Genomic DNA, 24,780 nt, shown 5'->3' on the forward strand with positions numbered 1-24,780 from the left:
ATGAAATGAAAGGAAGCCCCCAATCCTATTTTTTTTTAGAAATATCTAGAATATATACCTAAATTCTTCTCGGTGTATGACACAATGTGTACTTCGGCATTCAGGAGCAATTGTCTTTATTTTTGCTACTAGCCCTGACAATTTACCTGAAATTGAGTTCCTCTGTAGTGTTTGAGTCAAGTGGTTTGCAGAACAAAAAACTTCTTCATAAAAATCAAATCGTACAAATACGAGCCGTGCTATGTTTGTTATATCGGTGCTTTCGTCTACTTGAAGTGAAAAATATGTGCATTCTTGAAGTTTTAAACAAAGTTGTTCTTCAATATTGGAAGACATATCAGTAATTCGCCCTTTCATGGTGTTGTTTGATAATGATATTTTTTAAATTCCTTTGGCTGCCTTTTCTTCTAACGGTTTGGGCCATTTCCACAGCGGCCGGTAGTAAAAGGGTCTCACCTATTGTGTGAGGCTTTCCATCCTTTACAATTCTACATCTAGCAAGGTAGTATGCCTCTATTAAATTAGTATCATATTTAAAAAGCTAGTCATACATTTATTTTCTTTCTTAAAAAAAGTAGATTCTTTAAAAAAAAAATTGATCAGCTTACCAACCACATCAGAGTGCTTTGTGTGTTGGTGTCGTATCAGTATCATGCTTTGGTTCGAAAGCGTTTCGAAATAATCCACCCATTGAGGAATAGTATTGTCACTATTTTCTGTGCCACACTTCACTATAAAACCACACTGTAAGTAGCTTTCGTGGTATTTCCGATTGGTCTGCCGTTTAGGTTTTTTAACTCTATCCTTTGAAGTCCCAGGGTTGATTAAAAACTGCTTCATAGCTTAAAATGGAAGGACAACAACTGCTCTGGCACTTTCGCAGACAGAGACCCAGCGTAATCGCTTGTTTCACCCACGTGACGCGTACCACCTGAAATCTTCCCGCGTACCACCAGTGGTACGCTTACCACCGGTTGGGAACCCCTGCTATAAACGATGACGCTCGGGTAAAGACTCGTGGACTCAACTGTAGTTTAGGCATTAAGCACTGGATTTAGTAAAGAAAACTATTTAAAGCTGCTTCTATTTAAAAAAAAAACGTGAGATTAAGTATAACTTCAGTTGTTCGGATTAAGAAGAGAGAGACGAAGTTGTTTACTTGCTAGTTGAGGAGCTAAAGTGGAAGTGTGTTAGGGGAGTTAGGTTCATATAATTCGGGTGTAAAAAATTGACAGGCGCAGAATATAAGATACGATAGTTATTTAATTTACTTTAATTGAAAAATAGTATAATTGTTACTGTTCATTTATTGAACAAATTATTGCAAAAATGACAACTTTCTACACAGATTTAGTTAGCTAGCAAGAATATTACCCCTTTGCCAGTGACCAGTGAAATCAATAATTCCTTATCTGCATAATGTTGATAAGATTTGCATAAGGCCGGAACGTGTTACCTCAATAGTAAATTGGTAATATACAATAATGTTAAAATAAATTGGTAATATATAATAATAATTTAAATACAATCATCAATAATTAAATATTTGATGACGGCGCGCGTCGTCAAGCTCTAATTAATGCTGCCGAGAGAAATACTGATCATTAAAAAACATCTTTTCTTATATCTCCTGTTTTATATTCATTAAATAAATTAACGCAATTCATAAATATTGGCAATATCATTTTAAAGTCGTCTACTTTAAAATATATAATATATGTCTGAATTGTCAATATAAATGAGTCAGATAAAATTAAATCATTTCTTTACCAAACAACAAAAACAAAATTTGTTTAAAAAGGCCAAGTTTTCAATCTAATAGCACATAAAACTATAAAACAACACCAAAAAATGTTACTCGACATCCTACCAGATTAAAAACAATGGGAACCTTCTCTGGTAACACCTCCGAGGCTTCTACAATTTGCAAGCCATTACGGAGGCTGAGACTAAGGAAGATGAGGGAATTTTACAATTTATAATTCACGTCCGATCTGCTCAGCGCGGTAAAGTTCCAACGAGAATGGTTCCCTTCGTATTCCAATCAGAGTAAACATGTGAATGAAAAATGAATAACCATTTTCAATTTCGTTGCAACACGAAACTACAGCCGCATCAATATTCAAGTTCAATCAGAGAGTGCAGCAAGCACCTCTACCGGTTTCGAAACTTATTAGTCTCTCATCAGGAGGCACATATGCTGCTCTCTCTGACCCAACCAGGACAAACCCCGCCGTGCAGTTGCGGATTGCAACGAACGAAATGGCAGGGATGCCCTAGCGGCAACTTCTAGCAAAAGACTAAGTTTTCAATCTAATAGCACATAAAACAACACTCAAAAATGTTACTCTACATCCTACCAGATTGAAAACAATGGGAACCTTCTCTGGTAACACCTCCGAGGCTTCTACAATTAGCAAGCCATAACGGATGCTGAGATTAAGGGCTTGTTTATATGCAGGCGGTTTGCCAATGTCGACTGCGCGGTTTACCTGTTTTACTTGATCTCACCCTAATGCCGCCTTTGAAGTTTCACCCTAATACCAAGTAAAACAGGGGGAAAACAGGTAAACCGCGACGTCGACGTTGGCAAACCACCTGCATATAAACAAGCCCTAAGGAAGATGAGGGAATTTTACAATTTATAATTCACGTCCCATCTGCTCAGCGCGGTAAAGTTCCAACGAGAATGGTTCCCTTCGTACTCCAATCAGAGTAAACATATACCCTAGTTGGGTCAGAGAGAGCAGCATATGTGCCTCCTGATGAGAGGCTAATAAGTTTCGAAACCGGTAGAGGTGCTTGCTGCACTCTTTGATTGAACTGCAATGATAATGCGGCTGTAGTTTCGTGTTGCAACGAAATTGAAAATGGTTATTCGTTTTTAAAATTTGTTAATTTTATTCATGTTTATTTCAGCTATATTTACCTTTATTCCAGCTGTTTCATCCTCAAGATGATCTCCTCATTCTTCTTCATGTGCGATCTCTTCTAAGAAGGCCGGCAACCACCATTACAATTCGCACTTTCGATACTGCTGCTCTAAAGAGATCAGCAGAACTGCAGTTAAACTGAGCTCTCAGATTGTTGAACCATGAGATGTGTCTTCTTTAACTGCAACAAGTTATAACGCTCGCCCCTCATGACATGTTCCAGATATTGCAGTTTTCTAACTTTAATTGTATTTAAAACCTCTCTTTCTTTTCCCATTCATCTCAACAGCTTGACATTCATGACTCAATCCACTCTCCTCTAGGATCTCCCCAGGATCTCCTCCGAGAAGGCATCACAACGAGTTGGCGATAATACGCATCCATGTCTCATCCCACTGCTAATTAATATGTATCATAAAAGATAATGTTTTAAGTTTAAGTAGATTGTAAATTGTAAATGGATCGCTTGTCTTGTAAAGTTTTCCACATTGCAACCTAAAAGATCCTTTGTATATATTTTATACTGAAACTTTCAGATAAACTTTTGCGTCTATTTGGACTTCAACTTATTACTTATTATGATGGGTAAAATCGAAGGACGCAGAGGAATTGGTAGAAAGCAGGCCTCTTGGTTGAAGAATATCCGAGAGTGGACAGGAATAAAGAAAGCAGAACAACTATTTAGAATAGCTCGAGACAGAGACAGTTTAGCCATGTTAATCGCCAACGTCAAGGGGACTTGATAGTACATTATTTCATCATTGTAACTTATGCTCGCCCGCTGAACCTTTGTTAGCCCTTGTAGAGTTTCATGGCGATTTTTTGTCTATTCCTAGCCAATTCTTGTACCATGAGAAGCTAGGGTATGGAATGGTTACCCCTGGTAGAACACAGCACACAGTAGAAAGAAAATATAAACGACGAAATAAACGTCCAACATCTCTGGAGGAAATAAAAAATAAATAAAATATTTAAAAAAATGGTAAGAATCGAGCGAAAATGAAATAAATCCAAAACTTATTAAATATGAAGAAGAAAAAATTAGCTGAAAAATTAAATAAGGTCATAAAAATTAAACGGGGTAATGGAAGAAATGTCTATATATTAAAACAGATCACTCTTAATACCGGTATAAAAAAAAAGGAAATGGACTATAATGGCTGAAACTATAATGGTTTTTACTAAAAATTACTTCCCGTTGTCATTTATAAACAGGGAATTCCACAGATTAAAAAAACAACAAAACACTACAAGCACTCCAGAGATAATGACAAGAAGGGATTCACAGATGACAACAATACGATATGTAAAGGACTTATCAGAATATCAGAAAAATTGAAAAGGAAAAAAACTATTAAAGTCTAAAAAGCACTTTGATTGATTTGCGTTACAACAAGTTTTATTCAATTTTGGCAATAAGGGGTAGATTTCACCCAAGCGTACAGCGGCATATAGACGAGCGGCACCCCCCCCCCAAACGATTATTGATTATTTATCGAGATACTGACTACGGGTGGTGAATGGGTATTTTTGGTCTTAATTTATGTTTCTGATAGTACTGAAAACAAAAATGAGGTTTATTTTGAATTTTAAGTGGGGGGAACATTGTCAAAAACGCAATTGTATCACGTTTGAAATCACGTTTTTTCTTCGTTTAACTCGCTACAACTCTGTTCAGTTTTGATATTTTTTCTGCAACTTTTACAGCCTACATTTTTTCATCTTTCTTAAGACTATGGGACCCATTGCAAGTCTTCAGTCTTATTTTAATCAAAATTATGAATTTTTAAAGTAAAAGGTGCATATTTTTGTGAATTGCAAAGTTAAAAAGTAAGTGAAACATTTGAAATTTAACTTTTTAATCACATTTGTGTTAAAAAATAGAGTACAAATGTTTTATAGAAAAAAAGTTGCAACTTTTAATTTTAAGAAAACGTGATTTCATTTTTTTATTTTTAGGGTAAAATTGGGATTTGGAAAATGATCCCTCACTCAAAATTCAAAATAAACTTCATTTTTATATTCAGCACCACCAAAAACATAGAGTAAGACCAAAATTAGCCATTCACCACCCGTGGTCAGTATCTCCAGAAATAAGCGTTATTTTGGGGTTGTATAACGTCGGTATTAAAAGTTTTTATAAAAAAACGACTTTTTTTTATAAAACATTTTGATCTAAAACTCCCTAGAAAACTTTTTTGTACTCCATATTTTAACGTAAACGTATTAAAAAGCTAAATTTTTAATTTTGTCACTCAACTTTTGCTATTAAACTTTGCAAATCACAAATATGCAACTTTTACTTTAAAAAATTCATAACTTTTATTAGAATAATATTGAAGGCTTGCAATAGGTTCCATAGTCTTCAGAAGATGAAAAATATATGCTATAAAAATTTCAGAAAAAAAAATTCAAATCTAACAGAGCTGTAGTGAGTTAAACGCAGAAAAACGTGATTTCACATTTTTTTTAGTAAAATTTCGCTTTTGGCAATGTTTCTCCACTTAAAATTCAAAATAAACTTCATTTTCGTTTTCAGAACTATCAAAAACATAAAGTAATACCAAAATTAGTCATTCACCACCCATGGTCAGTATATTGACAAATATTATTTATGTGACAAATGTTATTTTGGGTATGTACAACGTCGGTCATATAATTCAAAGAGTACCCAGTTTTAAATATCTTGGTTGTCATATTACTGAACCACTAGATCCAGATAAAGACGTAAAATGTAGAATGGAGATAGCCCGCACGACATTTTTAAAAATGAGGTCATTCTTCTGTAATGATAACTTGCAACTTCAACTTCGAAAGCACATGATTCAATGTTACATTTGGTCAGTCCTCTTGTATGGTGTCGAAGCATGGACATTAAAAATATCCACCATTAATCGTTTGGAGTCCTTTGAAATGTGGCTGCACAGACGTATACTGAAAATACCAAGGACGGCTATGCTGACAAATGTGGCAGTCCTTAAGAGAGCAAATGCTGCCCGTGACCTGCATGATAACATCAAACATAGAAAGATGGCCTATTTTGGACAGGGGAAACCGGTATAATATTCTTCAACTTATTATGATGGGTAAAATCGAAGGACGCAGAGGAATTGGTAGAAAGCAGGCCTCTTGGTTGGAGAATATCCGGGAGTGGACAGGAATAAAGAAAGCCTATTTAGAACACCTTTAGAACGCCTAAGAAAGAACACCTATTTAGAACAGCTCGAGTCAGAGACAGTTTCGCCATGTTAATCGCCAACGTCAAGGGGACTTGATAGGGCACGTTAAGAAGAATAACGTCGGTATTAAAAGTTGCACCATTATTTGTCTATAAAACATTTTGATCTAAAACTCCCCAGAAAACTTCTTTGTACTATATGTTTTAACATAAGCGTGATTCTTCTTCTTCTCTTCTTCCTTCTGATATGTAGGCTTTAAAGCCTGTTTCTTTTTCAACATTAGCCTCCTAAATTGTTTAAATTATCGCACCATCTTTTTCTTGGTCTGCCAACACCTCTTCGTCTATTTGGTGACTTATCTCGTGCTATTCGTACTATCCTATTCTCTGCCATTCTACTAATGCGTTCGTTTCACTCTTGTTTCCGTTTTGTCACCCTTCCATTTGTCTTCTACATTGCATGAACTTATGTTTTCGCTTCTCTCCCTATCCAACAGACTTTTCCCTGATATTCGTCGAAGTATTTTCATCTCTGTTGTTTCTAGTAGTCTCGTTTTATATGTGTCAGGTCTTTGTGATATGCGTATTGATGAATATTCAAACAGAATAATAAAAAAACAGGCCTTATTTATTATTTTATTTATTATGCTCTACAGGCCTTGTACTTACAATTTTAGATAATACAGTTTATGCTAATAATTTATATATAATTGTATTTGATGTCTATGTAAAAATTGCTGAACTATGGTTCTCCACTATATTCTATTTTTCATCTCCTCTTTCCAGTGTGTAATTTCCATCGATACTATACCTTCCTGAAACTTTCTTACCGTCGTTTTCTTGGTCTACCTCGTCTCCTAGTTCCAACTGGTCTTCTGTGCAGTGCCATCTTTGGCATTCTTTTCTCATCCATCCCCTCGACATGACTTGCCCACCTGATTCTTTATGACTTTATTTCTGGAGATACTGACCACGGGTGGTGAATGGCTAATTTTGGTCTTACTTTATGTTTTTGGTGGTGCTGAATATAAAAATGAAGTTTATTTTGAATTTTGAGTGAGGGATCATTTTCCAAATCCCAATTTTACCCTAAAAATAAAAAAATGAAATCACGTTTTCTTAAAATTAAAAGTTGCAACTTTTTTTCTATAAAACATTTGTACTCTATTTTTTAACACAAATGTGATTAAAAAGTTAAATTTCAAATTTTTCACTTACTTTTTAACTTTGCAATTCACAAAAATATGCACCTTTTACTTTAAAAATTCATAATTTTGATTAAAATAAGACTGAAGACTTGCAATGGGTCCCATAGTCTTAAGAAAGATGAAAAAATGTAGGCTGTAAAAGTTGCAGAAAAAATATCAAAACTGAACAGAGTTGTAGCGAGTTAAACGAAGAAAAAACGTGATTTCAAACGTGATACAATTGCGTTTTTGACAATGTTCCCCCCACTTAAAATTGAAAATAAACCTCATTTTTGTTTTCAGTACTATCAGAAACATAAATTAAGACCAAAAATACCCATTCACCACCCGTAGTCAGTATCTCGATAAATAATCAATAATCGTTTGGGGGGGGGGGGGTGCCGCTCGTCTATATGCCGCTGTACGCTTGGGTGAAATCTACCCCTTATTGCCAAAATTGAATAAAACTTGTTGTAATGCAAATCAATCAAAGTGCTTTTTAGACTTTAATAGTTTTTTTCCTTTTCAATTTTTCTGATATTCTGATAAGTCCTTTACATATCGTATTGTTGTCATCTGTGAATCCCTTCTTGTCATTATCTCTGGAGTGCTTGTAGTGTTTTGTTGTTTTTTTAATCTGTGGAATTCCCTGTTTATAAATGACAACGGGAAGTAATTTTTAGTAAAAACCATTATAGTTTCAGCCATTATAGTCCATTTCCTTTTTTTTTATACCGGTATTAAGAGTGATCTGTTTTAATATATAGACATTTCTTCCATTACCCCGTTTAATTTTTATGACCTTATTTAATTTTTCAGCTAATTTTTTCTTCTTCATATTTAATAAGTTTTGGATTTATTTCATTTTCGCTCGATTCTTACCATTTTTTTAAATATTTTATTTATTTTTTATTTCCTCCAGAGATGTTGGACGTTTATTTCGTCGTTTATATTTTCTTTCTACTGTGTGCTGTGTTCTACCAGGGGTAACCATTCCATACCCTAGCTTCTCATGGTACAAGAATTGGCTAGGAATAGACAAAAAATCGCCATGAAACTCTACAAGGGCTAACAAAGGTTCAGCGGGCGAGCATAAGTTACAATGATGAAATAATGTACTATCAAGTCCCCTTGACGTTGGCGATTAACATGGCTAAACTGTCTCTGTCTCGAGCTATTCTAAATAGTTGTTCTGCTTTCTTTATTCCTGTCCACTCTCGGATATTCTTCAACCAAGAGGCCTGCTTTCTACCAATTCCTCTGCGTCCTTCGATTTTACCCATCATAATAAGTAATAAGTTGAAGTCCAAATAGACGCAAAAGTTTATCTGAAAGTTTCAGTATAAAATATATACAAAGGATCTTTTAGGTTGCAATGTGGAAAACTTTACAAGACAAGCGATCCATTTACAATTTACAATCTACTTAAACTTAAAACATTATCTTTTATGATACATATTAATTAGCAGTGGGATGAGACATGGATGCGTATTATCGCCAACTCGTTGTGATGCCTTCTCGGAGGAGATCCTGGGGAGATCCTAGAGGAGAGTGGATTGAGTCATGAATGTCAAGCTGTTGAGATGAATGGGAAAAGAAAGAGAGGTTTTAAATACAATTAAAGTTAGAAAACTGCAATATCTGGAACATGTCATGAGGGGCGAGCGTTATAACTTGTTGCAGTTAAAGAAGACACATCTCATGGTTCAACAATCTGAGAGCTCAGTTTAACTGCAGTTCTGCTGATCTCTTTAGAGCAGCAGTATCGAAAGTGCGAATTGTAATGGTGGTTGCCGGCCTTCTTAGAAGAGATCGCACATGAAGAAGAATGAGGAGATCATCTTGAGGATGAAACAGCTGGAATAAAGGTAAATATAGCTGAAATAAACATGAATAAAATTAACAAATTTTAAAAACGAATAACCATTTTCAATTTCGTTGCAACACGAAACTACAGCCGCATTATCATTGCAGTTCAATCAAAGAGTGCAGCAAGCACCTCTACCGGTTTCGAAACTTATTAGCCTCTCATCAGGAGGCACATATGCTGCTCTCTCTGACCCAACTAGGGTATATGTTTACTCTGATTGGAGTACGAAGGGAACCATTCTCGTTGGAACTTTACCGCGCTGAGCAGATGGGACGTGAATTATAAATTGTAAAATTCCCTCATCTTCCTTAGGGCTTGTTTATATGCAGGTGGTTTGCCAACGTCGACGTCGCGGTTTACCTGTTTTCCCCCTGTTTTACTTGGTATTAGGGTGAAACTTCAAAGGCGGCATTAGGGTGAGATCAAGTAAAACAGGTAAACCGCGCAGTCGACATTGGCAAACCGCCTGCATATAAACAAGCCCTTAATCTCAGCATCCGTTATGGCTTGCTAATTGTAGAAGCCTCGGAGGTGTTACCAGAGAAGGTTCCCATTGTTTTCAATCTGGTAGGATGTAGAGTAACATTTTTGAGTGTTGTTTTATGTGCTATTAGATTGAAAACTTAGTCTTTTGCTAGAAGTTGCCGCTAGGGCATCCCTGCCATTTCGTTCGTTGCAATCCGCAACTGCACGGCGGGGTTTGTCCTGGTTGGGTCAGAGAGAGCAGCATATGTGCCTCCTGATGAGAGACTAATAAGTTTCGAAACCGGTAGAGGTGCTTGCTGCACTCTCTGATTGAACTTGAATATTGATGCGGCTGTAGTTTCGTGTTGCAACGAAATTGAAAATGGTTATTCATTTTTCATTCACATGTTTACTCTGATTGGAATACGAAGGGAACCATTCTCGTTGGAACTTTACCGCGCTGAGCAGATCGGACGTGAATTATAAATTGTAAAATTCCCTCATCTTCCTTAGTCTCAGCCTCCGTAATGGCTTGCAAATTGTAGAAGCCTCGGAGGTGTTACCAGAGAAGGTTCCCATTGTTTTTAATCTGGTAGGATGTCGAGTAACATTTTTTGGTGTTGTTTTATAGTTTTATGTGCTATTAGATTGAAAACTTGGCCTTTTTAAACAAATTTTGTTTTTGTTGTTTGGTAAAGAAATGATTTAATTTTATCTGACTCATTTATATTGACAATTCAGACATATATTATATATTTTAAAGTAGACGACTTTAAAATGATATTGCCAATATTTATGAATTGCGTTAATTTATTTAATGAATATAAAACAGGAGATATAAGAAAAGATGTTTTTTAATGATCAGTATTTCTCTCGGCAGCATTAATTAGAGCTTGACGACGCGCGCCGTCATCAAATATTTAATTATTGATGATTGTATTTAAATTATTATTATATATTACCAATTTATTTTAACATTATTGTATATTACCAATTTACTATTGAGGTAACACGTTCCGGCCTTATGCAAATCTTATCAACATTATGCAGATAAGGAATTATTGATTTCACTGGTCACTGGCAAAGGGGTAATATTCTTGCTAGCTAACTAAATCTGTGTAGAAAGTTGTCATTTTTGCAATAATTTGTTCAATAAATGAACAGTAACAATTATACTATTTTTCAATTAAAGTAAATTAAATAACTATCGTATCTTATATTCTGCGCCTGTCAATTTTTTACACCCGAATTATATGAACCTAACTCCCCTAACACACTTCCACTTTAGTTCCTCAACTAGCAAGTAAACAACTTCGTCTCTCTCTTCTTAATCCGAACAACTGAAGTTATACTTAATCTCACGTTTTTTTTTAAATAGAAGCAGCTTTAAATAGTTTTCTTTACTAAATCCAGTGCTTAATGCCTAAACTACAGTTGAGTCCACGAGTCTTTACCCGAGCGTCATCGTTTATAGCAGGGGTTCCCAACCGGTGGTAAGCGTACCACTGGTGGTACGCGGGAAGATTTCAGGTGGTACGCGTCACGTGGGTGAAACAAGCGATTACGCTGGGTCTCTGTCTGCGAAAGTGCCAGAGCAGTTGTTGTCCTTCCATTTTAAGCTATGAAGCAGTTTTTAATCAACCCTGGGACTTCAAAGGATAGAGTTAAAAAACCTAAACGGCAGACCAATCGGAAATACCACGAAAGCTACTTACAGTGTGGTTTTATAGTGAAGTGTGGCACAGAAAATAGTGACAATACTATTCCTCAATGGGTGGATTATTTCGAAACGCTTTCGAACCAAAGCATGATACTGATACGACACCAACACACAAAGCACTCTGATGTGGTTGGTAAGCTGATCAATTTTTTTTTTAAAGAATCTACTTTTTTTAAGAAAGAAAATAAATGTATGACTAGCTTTTTGGTGTGTCCTTGCTCTTAAGCGTTTGTTCTTCCAGATTGTGTTATTAAGAGATCCCGCCGCTTTACTCGCTTTTAAACTTAACTGGTTATATCTATTCCCAGATATCTAAACCTTGCTTCCTGCTTTATTATTTTCCCATCAATTTTGATTTTACATCGTAGTGGATATTTAGATGTTGTCATACATTTGGTTTTTTCTGCTGATATTATTATATTGTATTTCTTGGCTGTCGTATTGAAGATGTGTGTTATTCTTTTGAGATCGTATTTTGTCTCGGCGATTAATGCGGCGTTGTCTGCATAACATAATATTTGGATTTCTTTGTTCCCCATTCTGTAACCATGACCTTGACGTACTGCTTCTATTATTTCGTCCATATTATATTAAAGAGCAGTGGGCTTAACGAGTCACCTTGTCTGACTCCGCTTTGTACTGGTATAAACTGTGTTAGTTGTCCATTTATCTTTGTATTTTATTATGGAAGTAGATGTTTTCGATGGTTTGTATAATATTGATTGGTATGTTTCTTCTACAGGGTGTAACAAAAATACAGGTCGTAAATTAAACCACATATTCTGGGACTAAAAATAGTTCGATTGAACCTAACTTACTTTAGTACAAATGTGTACACAAAAAAAGTTACAGCCCTTTAAAGTTCCAAAATAAAAATCGATTTTTTCCGATATATCGAAAACTATTTGAGGTTTCTTATTGAAAACGGGCATGTGGCATTCTTATGACAGGAATATCTCAAAAAAAGGTATAGTGAACTTTGTGCACCCCATAAAAATTTTATGGGGGTTTTGTTCCCTTAAACCCCCCAAACTTTTGTGTACGTTTCAATTAAATTATCATTGTGACACCATTGGTTTATTTTTAAAACTTTTTTGCCTCTTAGTACTTTTTCGAAAAGTTAGTTTTTATCGAGATATTTTGAATATTTGTCAAATCCACCACATATTTGCATACTCTTAAGTACGATATGAGACCTGGTAATAATATGCATTTATTTATAAATTATTACAGTTTGAGGTATATTTTGAACCATATTAAAAATGAATCCACATCTCGATAACAGGTGTCTTATCGGAAAAATATTAAGAGACAAAAAAGTTTAAAAAAACTGTGTTTAACTAATGGTACCGCAATAATAGTTTCATTGGAACGTACACAAACATTTGGGGGGTTTAAAGGCACAAAACTTCAATAAAATTTTTATGTACACATATTAAAAAGAAGGCACATCTCGATTAAAACTGGATATCGAAAAAATATTAAGAGACAAAAAAGTTATAAAAACATTGTGGTTAACTAATGGTACCACAATAATAATTTGATTGTAACGTACATAAAAGTTTGGGGGGGTTTAAGGGAACAAAAACCCCATAAAATTTTTATGGGGTACACAAATTTCACTATAATTTCTTTTTAAGATGTTCCTGACATAATAATGCCACATGCTCATTTTCATTAAAAAATCTCTAATAGTTTTCGATATATCGAAGAAAATCGATTTTCATTTTGTAACTTTAAAGGGCTATAACTTTTTTGTGTGCATATTTGTACTAAGGTAAGTTAGGTTCAATCGAACTAATTTTATTTCCAGAATATGTGATTTAATTTATGACCTGTATTTTTGTTACACCCTGTATACAGTAAGTGTACGACGTCTTCGACTTGGATGCACTCGAAAGCCTTTGTCAGGTCTATAAAACATAGATATGCTGGTTTAATGTACTCGATGGTATTTTCTGTGATTTGTCTTACGGCGTGTCTTGTACTCTCGCTGTACAAATACGGCGTCTACATAAGCGTGATTAAAAAGATAAATTTCAAATTTTGTCACTCAACATTTGTAATTTAACTTTGAAATTCACGAATCAGCACCAAGAAGACTAAAAGCTTACAACAGGTCCCATAGTCTTCAGAAAGGTGAGAAATATAATTATGCTATAAACATTTCAGAAAAAAATATTAAAACCAAGCAGAGTTGTAGCGAGTGATTTCTATTTTTTTTTATTTTTAGGGTAAAATTGTGTTTTTGACGATGTTCCCCCACTTGATGACTAATTCAAAATAAACCTCAATTTCCTTTTCGCCACCATCAAAACAATAAAGTATGACCAAAATTAGCCATTCACCACATCCTGTTTAGTATCATGCCATTTAAAGGGTGCCTGCTGCTCGCCTAAGAGGGTAGACTTTGAATTAGTACGGTAGAGCTATACTCAAAATTTCATGAAAATCGATGCAAAAGCATAAAAATCGGAGGTAATATCCTATTTTTGTTCTCATTGACTGGAGTATTATAATAAATAAATAAAATTTTCGTGTGCTCGTAATATGCATAATGTGTCAATATATGTAACTTCTTTGCATATTATATATTTAAAACTGTTAAAAATATATAAAAAAATTATTTCTTGCCACTATAAATATACTACACAATATCCGGTAACCAATTACTTGCACTTTTTGCTAATAAATTGACTACCTTCTTCCACGTGAAGCATGTACTCATATTTTACTTTTTTGGGGGGGATCGCTTTGTTTTTATAGGTACAGAAGAATTTATGCTGCAGATAGTATGAAAAATGAATCCGAACACTATATGTGCAGTCAACACTTGTCCAGGTAACTTGAGAAACGCTTCGGCAGCCTTATTTTTTGCGTTGATCAACACGATCACTGCTGCGAAATGTTCTTTCGCATCGCCCAACGATTATCCCGAAGACTACGGACCATTTTTGAAAGATGAGGATGAGTTTGATTTTATTGTGGTCGGTTCAGGATCGGGTGGGTCCATCGTGGCAAACCAATTGAGCCAAAATCAGAATTGGAGAGTTCTTGTTTTGGAAGCTGGAGGAATTCCGTCTGCTAATAGTGACGTAAGTTGGAAAAAATTGCTTGTAACCTTTATTTATTTTATTTGCATAAATCAATTGTACGGTGGTTCTGTCTTTTAGCTTTTATTTATTTATTTTAATAACACTCTTTCTTGTCGATGTCGTTGATCTTCATCCTCTTCTTTCCTTAGTAGCTATTTTAACTTACTCTTTTTTGTTTAAATTTTCTATTGCCTTATTGTTTCTTATTTAACATAATGCACTTTGTTGTTTTGACTTACTTTCTTTAGGCATACTATTTTTTATATGATATTGCTATCTATCATTTTTTATATTATACTCTAGGCTGTGGGTTAAAAATAGGTCGATTTTAGGATATAATTCAGGAATTTTTGAAACCTATCAGGTGTTGTAAAGGACGATGCCAGGAATAACTTCCACTAAAATGTGACCAAAAATATTGTGAGCTTTTTTTGTTATTCTGATTTTCATTTGTTAAATTTGCAATTTTTAAAGATTTTTAATTTTGCAACTTAGGATATTGATTCTAGGGAAAACTTTTTAATAGAAAGTTGTAGTAAATTAAAAAACCTACAATTTGAGCTATGGTAAGTTTAATTTCGTTTATTGGTTATTGCAACACAGCCTGCGAAAAGTCCAAAATGGCCGTTTTTTACAATTGCGTTATTTATTGTACAAATAATTTTTTTTTATTTTTTAAAGCTTTAAAATGATAACCTTTCAATTCCAAACACAAAAAAAAATTGTAAGGCCGGATTAACGAATTTGTTGCTTAGATATTTTAAATTGTTTATCCCAAGAGGTCAAATGTCGAAGGCTATAACTTTAAAAAAAAATCGTAGAGAGTTAATGAAACATCCAATCTCCTTCCAAAGAGTTATATTTTCATATTCTGATGTAAATAAATGCGTAAAACATTTTTAAACTTCCAATTTTTGGGTTTGAAAATAAGGGGGCAAATTTCGTTATAAACATTTAGAGCTGAAGCGGCCCTGTACATCCTATGAGTTTTTAACTTACAGATTATTGTTGCTGAAGAGGAAACGAAGATTTATACAAAAATAAAAAATGTCTACGACCAACTGAAGCCGAGCTAAATGTTGGGCTTGAAAATAAGGGGGCAATTTTCGTTATAAACATTTAGAGCTGAAGCGGCCCTGTACATCCTATGAGTTTCTAACTTACAGATTCTTGTTGCTGAAGTCGAAACGAAGATTTATAAAAAAAAATCTACAACCAATTGAAGCCGAGATAATTGTTTCTTTTTTCTTAAATCGTAGTGCCTTTATTTACAACAATTAAGAAATTATTTTACAGTCATTGACTAAAGGAAGACTTATATTATCTTAAATTAAAAATAATTATAAAATATAGTTACATTTAATTATTAAAAATTATTTTTAAAATCGGTGCTTTTGCGAGCGTCCGAATTTTGCAAATCGCCCGTCGAGCTTCAAATCCGCGCGCTCGGAAAATTTTTACGTAACTTGTATTAAATTTTGACCGAAAACAATTTAATAATATTACCATTATAATATACAGTCTATTTACCACTGTATTTGTTTTTCTTGATAAACTTTTATATGTGAAATCTCATTTCTGAAGAAATAATATTACAAAAATGATACATATGCTTATATGAAATATATAACTACTATACTTTTAATTTTTTCATTGTTATATAAATATAATAATAATAATGTTACTTCTTATTATACAATATAAAACTTTTTCTTCTTGTAGTGACTATCCGTTTTGGATGTTGGCGACCATCATGGCAATCTGTACATGCACACTAAATCGGTACTGCTGCTCTAAAAAGATTTGTAGTTGTTGTGTTGAACGACGTACGTAAATTTTCTAGCAAGGTAATCCTTCGCCTTCCTGGTTTTCAGTTTCCAAATGGGGTTTGCCAAATTGCCATGATGGTCGCCAACATCCAAAACGGATAGTCACTACAAGAAGAAAAAGTTTTATTGTGTATAATAAAAAGTAACATTATTATTATTATATTTATATAACAATGCAAAAATTAAAAATATAGTTATATGTATCATTTTTGTAATATTATTTCGTCAGAAATGAGATTTCACATATAAAACTTTATCAAGAAAAACAAATACAGCGGTAAATACACTGTATATTATAATGGTAATATTAAATTGTTTTCGGTCAAAATTTAATACAAGTTCCGTAAAAATTTTCCGAGCACGCGGATTTAAAGCGAGCCGGAATATTTGCAAAATTCGGCCGCTCGCAAAAGCACCGATTTTAAAAATAATTTTTAATAATTAAATGTAATTATAGTTTATAATAATTTTTCTTTTAAGATAGTATAAGTCTTTCTTTAGTCAATGACTGTAAAATAATTTCTTAATTGTTATAAATAAAGGCACTACGATTTAAGAAAAAATAAACAATTATCTCGAATATTGCATCTGTACACGATCTTAAAGTACTTATCCACTTATCCTACAAAGTAAACTTATCCACTGATTAATTGGTTCTTGTAAAATTTTAGTTGTAAGTCTCAGGGTAGTATTAAAGTTAAGGGGGGGGGGTATGGTTTGAAATCAACATATCAAGCACATTTTTGTGATTTTTTTTCGAAGCTATGGTAGAATTATTTTATTTTTAAATTAAATAAACGTATTAAGTACAATTCAAAGAATATTTAAGAAAAAATGCAATCCAAAATATTGAAAAATAAACCATTGGCGACAAATTTTGGCAGGCAGCTGAAAAAAAAAAGGATTTTGCGGTGGACATCAGAACTCATCACTGGATCATACGAAACAAAAAATTCAAAATTAGCTTATGAGTTTCACGAGGTAACAACGTCGACTTTTTTTTTAATGATTTTTGAATTTTTGGTATCACTCAGAAGTCAAAAATACGAAATTTTTGAAAAAATGTTTGTGAAAACCAACAGATTTAATATTATTGAACAAAAAATAAGCACAAAACGAAAAATATTACCTCAAGAAACTTCTAAAGAAAATGTATGCAAAATTTCAGGTAGATCGGTCAGGTAGTTGTTTGAGTTACAATGTCCACCGCATTTGAAAAAGCAGTTTTGGGAAAAATGCGTTTAAAGTTTTGACAACTGCATCTTCATCTTCTGATTTGTCTGCCAAATCGTAAAGTGATGAACATTAGAATATGTTTTTTGAATTGCGGAGTAATCTACAAAAGAGAAGGCGAACAGTTGTTTAACGTTTCTCACTACGCTCAAGCGTGCTGGCGCGAAGCCGCGGCAACGCGAGTCGAAGGTAGGGATATTCAACACCCTGTATCTCCGGTAACTGTATCTCCGGTAATTTTACTCCGATTATTTTGAAATTTTCAGAGAGTATTCTTGAAAGTATGCACTTTTATTTGAAATAATAAAAAAATTAAATATTTCAAACCATACCCCCCCCCTTACCTCTGTACTTTTATAGCTGCTTTTTATCTCCATTTTTTAAATAGTAGAATTAATTCGCTCGTTCTCCATTCTTCAGGTATTTTATTGTTTTTATAATTTTGTTAATGTTATTAATTGTTCTTTCATTGCTTCTCCACAATATTTAAGTAATTCGTTTGGTATTCCATTTTTTCCTGCAGCTGTTCTGTTCTTCAGCTTTTCGAGTGTTTTTCGAACTTTCTGTGTATTTATAATAATTTCTTCATTTGTAGTAATTTCTGGTGATGTTTCCGGTTCTCGCGGAATTTGTTCTTTCTCTGTATATAGCTTTTTTAGATACTAAATCCATGTATCATTTTCTGTGTTTTCGTTCTATTAGTTCCTTTACCTCTGTTCTTTGACCTCTTATAAAGCGTCATATTCACTTTCGCAGACCATAGAAATCATTGTATTTCTTTCGAAAAACGTTCACAGTGATCATTTCTCTTATTCTTCATTCTTCTTGCAAGTGTATGTGTTTCATTTCTTGTAATTAGCGTGTGCCTCTTGTGTCTTATTTGATACATACTTGAAGTAAGATTTTTTTCTTTTTTATTTACACTTTTCCTTCACTTCTGTACATATCCATGGAGTTCTTCGCCTTAGGAACGATTTATTTTTATTAATGTTTCTTTCATCAAGAACCTCCTTGGCTGAAGCTAGGATACTTGAACTTAATTTTTGCCCCGCTTTCTTTGATCCATCACTTTCTGTAATATATAATATGTTTCTGTTTCTTTCTGTTATCCGTACTTCGAATAGGTATCTTTGAGAATCATTTTGTAAGTTTTCGACATTTATCTTTGTGATGCATTCTGGTGTTTTGTTATCTGGTGGTATTATGGCATCTTAATTCAATTACTACTTTTATCAGGAATTAGTCACAATTTTACTTTAAAATAAGTTTATTTTGGCAACATATTTTATTTTAAAGTCAAATTGTGACTCACTCCCAACAAAAATAGTAAATTATTTATTTTACCCTTTTCATAATTTTCTCCCACTGATCTCTTTCGACACTATCAAAACATGTTTTCTACAAATTTACATTTAAAATTATTTTTTATTCGTAGGTACTTTGTTTTACCAGTGCATTTTGGAATTTATTTTGATATCTAAGAATTGAATTTGGGATCTCTTATTTATTTAATATATATAAGTTTGAAATATCCTGCTTCTTTATAATATTTGAAAATACTCTTAAGCAGTGGCGGCTGGTGATAATATTGTATTATACAATTACTTTCAAAAGTACTTACAAAAATCTACTTTAGTCTTTCTTCCGACATTGTATTCCATAGAAACGCCTTAATCAATTTTCTTCAACAGAATCATCTTACAGTTTCCGCAGTTGTTATTAAAACCGTTAGTAAAATATTCCAAACTTTATTATTTCACAAAATATTAAATCCAAACCGTGACACCATTAAATTTAAAGTACTAAGCAACCGATTACATTTTCGTTTTCTTATGTTATTTTTGATCCTAAGTCAAATATTTCCAATTCTAATTTTACGGATTTTTCAACCATTGGAAATGCATTATAAAACGTATCAATATCTTATTAAGATAGTTATAGTTACAGTTAAGATACCTATATTAGTAATAGTAATAAAGCAACTGGAACTATAACAATAGTATAATGTCAAATGCTTAAGCAAGTTTAGTGCCAAAGTCATAGCCAACTTATTTTGTTTTTATTAATATTTTACGCACCAACAATCTTAACAACGTAGACATTTTGGCATCTCAATATTAATAAATTAAGGATCAGTCTAGAGTCTAGATTAATATGTATTTATTTTCAAAAAATTACTTTTGATTGAACGGTATCGGCAAACCTAATAAAATTTCACGTAATTTTTGTTGTAATTAATGTTTGGCTTAAAAATTACCAATAACTCACAAAATAAAGCAATTAGGTACAGGGAATGCTTAAGAAATAAAAATTCCCATTTTATTACAATATTAAAATACAGGGTGTGTTATTTAAGAAAACTCAGAAAATACTTATTCCGAGTTTCGACCAAGCTAGACCTGGATACCGCGTACCAAAAAAAGTTGATTAATAGCAAGCTGAAAATTTGTTAATAGCTTAACGGTGTCTAGTCGGACAAACTGTGATGAAGGGAAACGCTGGCACAGGGAAAGTTTTAATTGTGGAACAGGTTAAAGGTTTCGAACGTTAGACTACGAAAACGTCCCATGTATTTTGTCGGACAAAACTTCCAATTGATTTGTTACCCATTCATTAAACTCTCATGGGGTGTCCCATTAAAAAAAAAACATAAGTTTGTGTCACCCTGTCAATACGAGTAGTCCTCTGTATTTCAAAATATTTTTGTAAATAATTACAGTACTATCGACTCTTAAACTTTTACCTAAATAACTTTTTGTCATATCTCTTACGACAAACGAGTAATTGGACTTCCTCGCACTGATGCCCCACCCTGTATGACGTTATGACATCAGCCCTGAGTATAGTGCAGACGCTTAAAACAAATGCATTTATTGTACAATTTAGTTCAGTTACGTAATGGTAGAGGAGCCCAAGCGGGGATTTTTGCAGTTCTTGGAGCGCGTCAGATTATTACATGGGGAGAAACCTTGTACTCTGAAAATGTACCTCTACCATATAATGGCTCTTAATGCAGGGAAGTTCGTTAAGGGAGGGGCCGAAAAAATAAATCTATCCTTAGAAAAACTCGAAATCGTCAGATTAAGATAAGGTAAGTTAAGTACATGCAAAAGAGTGTATATTTCAAAAATCTGACGATTTGGGGCGTAAGGAAATGAGTGAGTCCCAAAGTTTCACAAGAAAAGAGCGAATATTTTGCGAAATAAATGACAGATCAAAAAACTAAAAAATATGTGCTTAATATTTTTAAAAAATCTATCGAATGATACCAAACACGATTTCTCACGGAGAGGGGTGGGGGGTAAATTTAAAATTTTAAATACAAATCCCTTGATATTTCGCGAAATGAACATCAGATCGAAAAACTGAAAAATACACTTATTCAATATTTTTGAAAAATCTATCGAATGGCACCAAACACGACCCCCCCACAGGGGTGGGGTCGGGGGTTACTTTAAAATCTTAAATAAGAGCCCAATTTTTTATTGCAGATTTGGATTCCTTACGTAAAAATAAGTAACTTTTATTCGAGACATTTTCTCGAATTATGGATAGATGGATTCACACTTTTCGAGAGAAAAGTGTGAATATGAAATACGAAAATATAAAATACAATTACATAATTGTTAATACATATACAGGGTGTTTCATTAATAATTGTCCAAATAGTAACTGGAGAAACCTTAGCACAAAATACGAAGATTTAACCTAAAACACTTAAATAAAATGTGGTTTCATACTGAGTTACAGGGTGTTTTATCTAAAAATTTAAAAATTATTTTTGCTCAGCATTTTAAAGCTATTCGACGTATCCTTTTCATACTTGGCAGGAAGTATATGTACTGTACAGACTACTAAATTATGTTAAACAAAGGTTTCTGGCTATTACCAGAGGCGTACGACGGGGGAAAATGAATGGTTGACCCTTTCCAAATTCTACGCCACTGACGGAATTGCTATTTTAGTCCAATATTTGGATTCTCCAAATCTTTCTATGAAAATAATGTACTCTTCATTCGAAACCATAAAGGCATTAGTTTTCGAGATATTTGAAGTTGAAAATTAAACGGCGCAGCTATTTTGGTTAATGTATTGTGCCCCTTCATTTTTAACATCAAATATCTCGAAAAATAATGATTGTATCGTTACGAATGAAGAGTATATTATTTTTCATAGAAAGTATTGGAGAATCTAAAAGTTACGCTAAAATAGCAATTCCATCAGTGGTGTCGAATTTGAAAAGGGTCAACCATTCACTTTTTCCTGTACGACTCTGGTAGTAGCCAGAAACGTTTATTTAACATCCAATAGTAGGGTGTAGATTGTAGAGTATCTACACTTTTTGACAAGTATGATAAGGATATTTGAGATACTTTTAAAGTACTGAGCACAAAATTTTTTTAAAATCTAAATCAAACATACCTATTACATACATATTAACTATGTGTCCAGTACTTTAAAAGTATTCGACATATCCTTATCATACTTGGTGGAAGGTGTAGGTACTGTACACCATACTCTTCTTCAGGTGCCGTCCTCGTTCCGAAGTTTGGCTATCATCAAGGCTATGCGTATTTTTGATACCGTAGATCTAAATAATTGGCAGCTGCTGCACTTGTACCAATCTCTTAAATTCTTCAACCATGAATGTTTTCTTCTGCCAATGGATCTTTTACCTATTATTTTTCCCTGAATAATTAATTGTAGTAGCTGGTACTTTTGTCCCCTCATTATATGTCCCAAGTATTGCAGTTTGCGCTTTTTAATAGTAAGCGCAAGTTCTTTTTCTTTCTGCATCCTTCGCAACACTTCCATGTTTGTCACTCTCTCTGTCCACGATATTCTCAGTATCCTGCGGTACATCCACATCTCGAATGCTTCTATTTTCCTTGTATCGATCTTTTTCAGTGTCCAAGCTTCCATTCCATAGAAAAGAACTGACAGCACGTAACATCTCATCAGGCGAATTTTAAGATTTAAACTTAGCTCTCTTCCGCATAAAACTGTTTTCATTTTGGTAAAAGTAGCTCTAGCTTTTTCTATTCTGATCTTGATTTCTTCAGAGTTGTCGTTGTTTTCATTAATCACAGTTCCCAGGTAATTATATTTTCTAACACGCTCAATTCTTTGATCATGCACGGTTATGTCAGAAAAATTTTGTGGAGATTTCGACACCATCATTATTTTTGTTTTTTTGATGTTAAGTGATAAACCGAACTTTTCGCTGCACTCTACTATTCTGTTTATCAGTGTTTGGAGATCTTCCGGGGTTTCTGCTATTAATACTGTGTCATCAGCGTATCTCAAATTGTTTATTAAAGTGCCATTTATTTTAACTCCTATATCTTGGTCAGCAAGGGCTCTGTTTATAATATCTTCTGAATATAAGTTAAACAAGGTTGGTGAAAGTATGCATCCCTGCCTTACGCCTTTTTTGATCTCGAGTTCCTCGGTTGTTTCCCGTTCTACTCTTATATTCGCCTTCTGGTTATAGTAAATATTGAAAATAATTCTGAGGTCCCTTTTATCCAAGTTTTTCTCTACCAACAGTCTCATCAGGTGTTCGTGGCGAACTTTATCGAACGCCTTGTTGTAGTCAATAAAGCACATATATATATCCTGGTTAACATCCAGGCATCTTTGGCACATGATATTAAGTGCAAATAGTGCTTCCCTTGTTCCAAGCCCGTTTCGAAACCCGAACTGAGTATCACTGATGTCAGCGTCTAGTTTTTTGTGAATTCTTGTATGTATCACTTTAAGAAATACTTTTAGTGTGTGTCCCATTAAGCTTATTGTGCGATGGTCGGTGCACAGTTTTGCGTTTGTTTTCTTTGGAATAGTCACAAAAGTTGACAGAATCCATTCCTTAGGTATTTCTCCCGTTTTATAAATGCAGTTAAAGAGGTCAACCAAAACATTTACTGTTTCATCTTCCACAAGCTTAAGAAGTTCCGATGGAAGTCCATCTGGACCCGGTGATTTGCCATTTTTCATTGTTTTTATAGCATATAGTATTTCTTCTTTAGAGATTTTTGGTCCTTCCTCACCTTGTATGTTACCAATATCATGATCCTCTCTTTCATCGGCAAAGAGTTCTTCTATATAATTCTTCCAGGTCGTAAGCTTTTCTTGTAGGTCAGTTATTATTTGTCCATTTGCGTTGTATAGCACATTGGGATGCTTCCTTTTTTGTATACCTGCCAATTCTTTTACCTTTTTATGTAGGTTAAACGTATCATGTTTTAATTGCAGTTCTTCAATTTCTTCACATTTTCTTTTGTAAAAGTTTTCTTTCGCTGACCTTATTTCATCTCTAATTTGCTTGTGTATCTCGTTGTATTTTTGTTTGCATTTTCCCTTAAACTGTCTTCGTTCCTCCATGAGACTTAAAATTTTCTCTGTCATCCATTCTTGTCTTTTTGTCGTATTTCCTCTGCTAAGGATATTCTGAGCGGGTTTTATTAGGGCTTCTTTTAAGTCTTGCCACTTGTTTTCCACGTGCGTGTTTGGTTCCTTTGTAGACAACATTCTTAGGTTACCATTTATCTGTTGCTTTAATTCTTCTTTGATTTTTGAGTTCTGTAAGCGGCTGGTATCTATGTAATCTGGTTTTACCCTTTGTGAAGGTTTCTTAAGTTTAATGCTTACACGCGCTATCAAGGGATTGTGGTCCGAGGAAACATCTGCGCCTGGGTACGCCTTAACCGATTTTATGCCGTTTTTGTATCTTTCATTTATCAACACAAAGTCTATTTGATTCCTAACTATTTTCTGTGCGTTATGTTGAGGTGATGTCCACGTATAAAGCCTTCTTTTGGGGAGTTTAAAAAATGTGTTTGAAATAATCATATCGTTTTCTTGGCAGAACTGTAACATTCGGTCTCCTCTCTCGTTCCTTAACCCGAGACCATAATTTCCTACATATTTGCCGCTTTTTCCTTCCCCAATTTTGGAATTAAAATCACCAAGGATAATTGTGACGTCTCTTGGCTTTATAGATTTTAGAACATGGTTAATTTGTTCATAGAATTCCTCAACCTCTTCATCTGATTTTTCTGCAGTAGGAGCATAAACCTGTATGATATTAAGATTTACAGTTTTTGTTTACACCATACTAAAATATGTTAAATAAACCTTTCTGGCTACTACCAGAGGCGTACGACAGGGCAAAGTGAATGGTTGACCCTTCCTACGTTCTACGCCACTGGCGGAATTACTATTTTACTGCAATTTTTCCATTCTCCAACACTTTTTATGTAAATAATAT

At 33.9% G+C, this 24,780-nt stretch overlaps 1 protein-coding gene across 1 annotated transcript in view; it reads left to right on the plus strand.

Annotated features, from left to right (window-relative positions):
* Positions 1-14,116: 14,116 nt before the first annotated feature.
* Positions 14,117-24,780, plus strand: part of LOC114332574 (glucose dehydrogenase [FAD, quinone]-like) — an 83,984-nt gene continuing 73,320 nt past the window's right edge. Inside the window, exon 1 of the mRNA XM_028282396.2 lies at positions 14,117-14,448. Coding sequence (XP_028138197.1) covers positions 14,155-14,448 — 294 coding nt within the window. The 5' untranslated portion in view covers positions 14,117-14,154. The remainder of the gene's footprint in view (positions 14,449-24,780) is intronic.

The sequence above is a fragment of the Diabrotica virgifera genome, chromosome 3 (assembly GCF_917563875.1).
Source record: "Diabrotica virgifera virgifera chromosome 3, PGI_DIABVI_V3a".
Lineage (NCBI taxonomy): Eukaryota > Metazoa > Arthropoda > Insecta > Coleoptera > Chrysomelidae > Diabrotica > Diabrotica virgifera.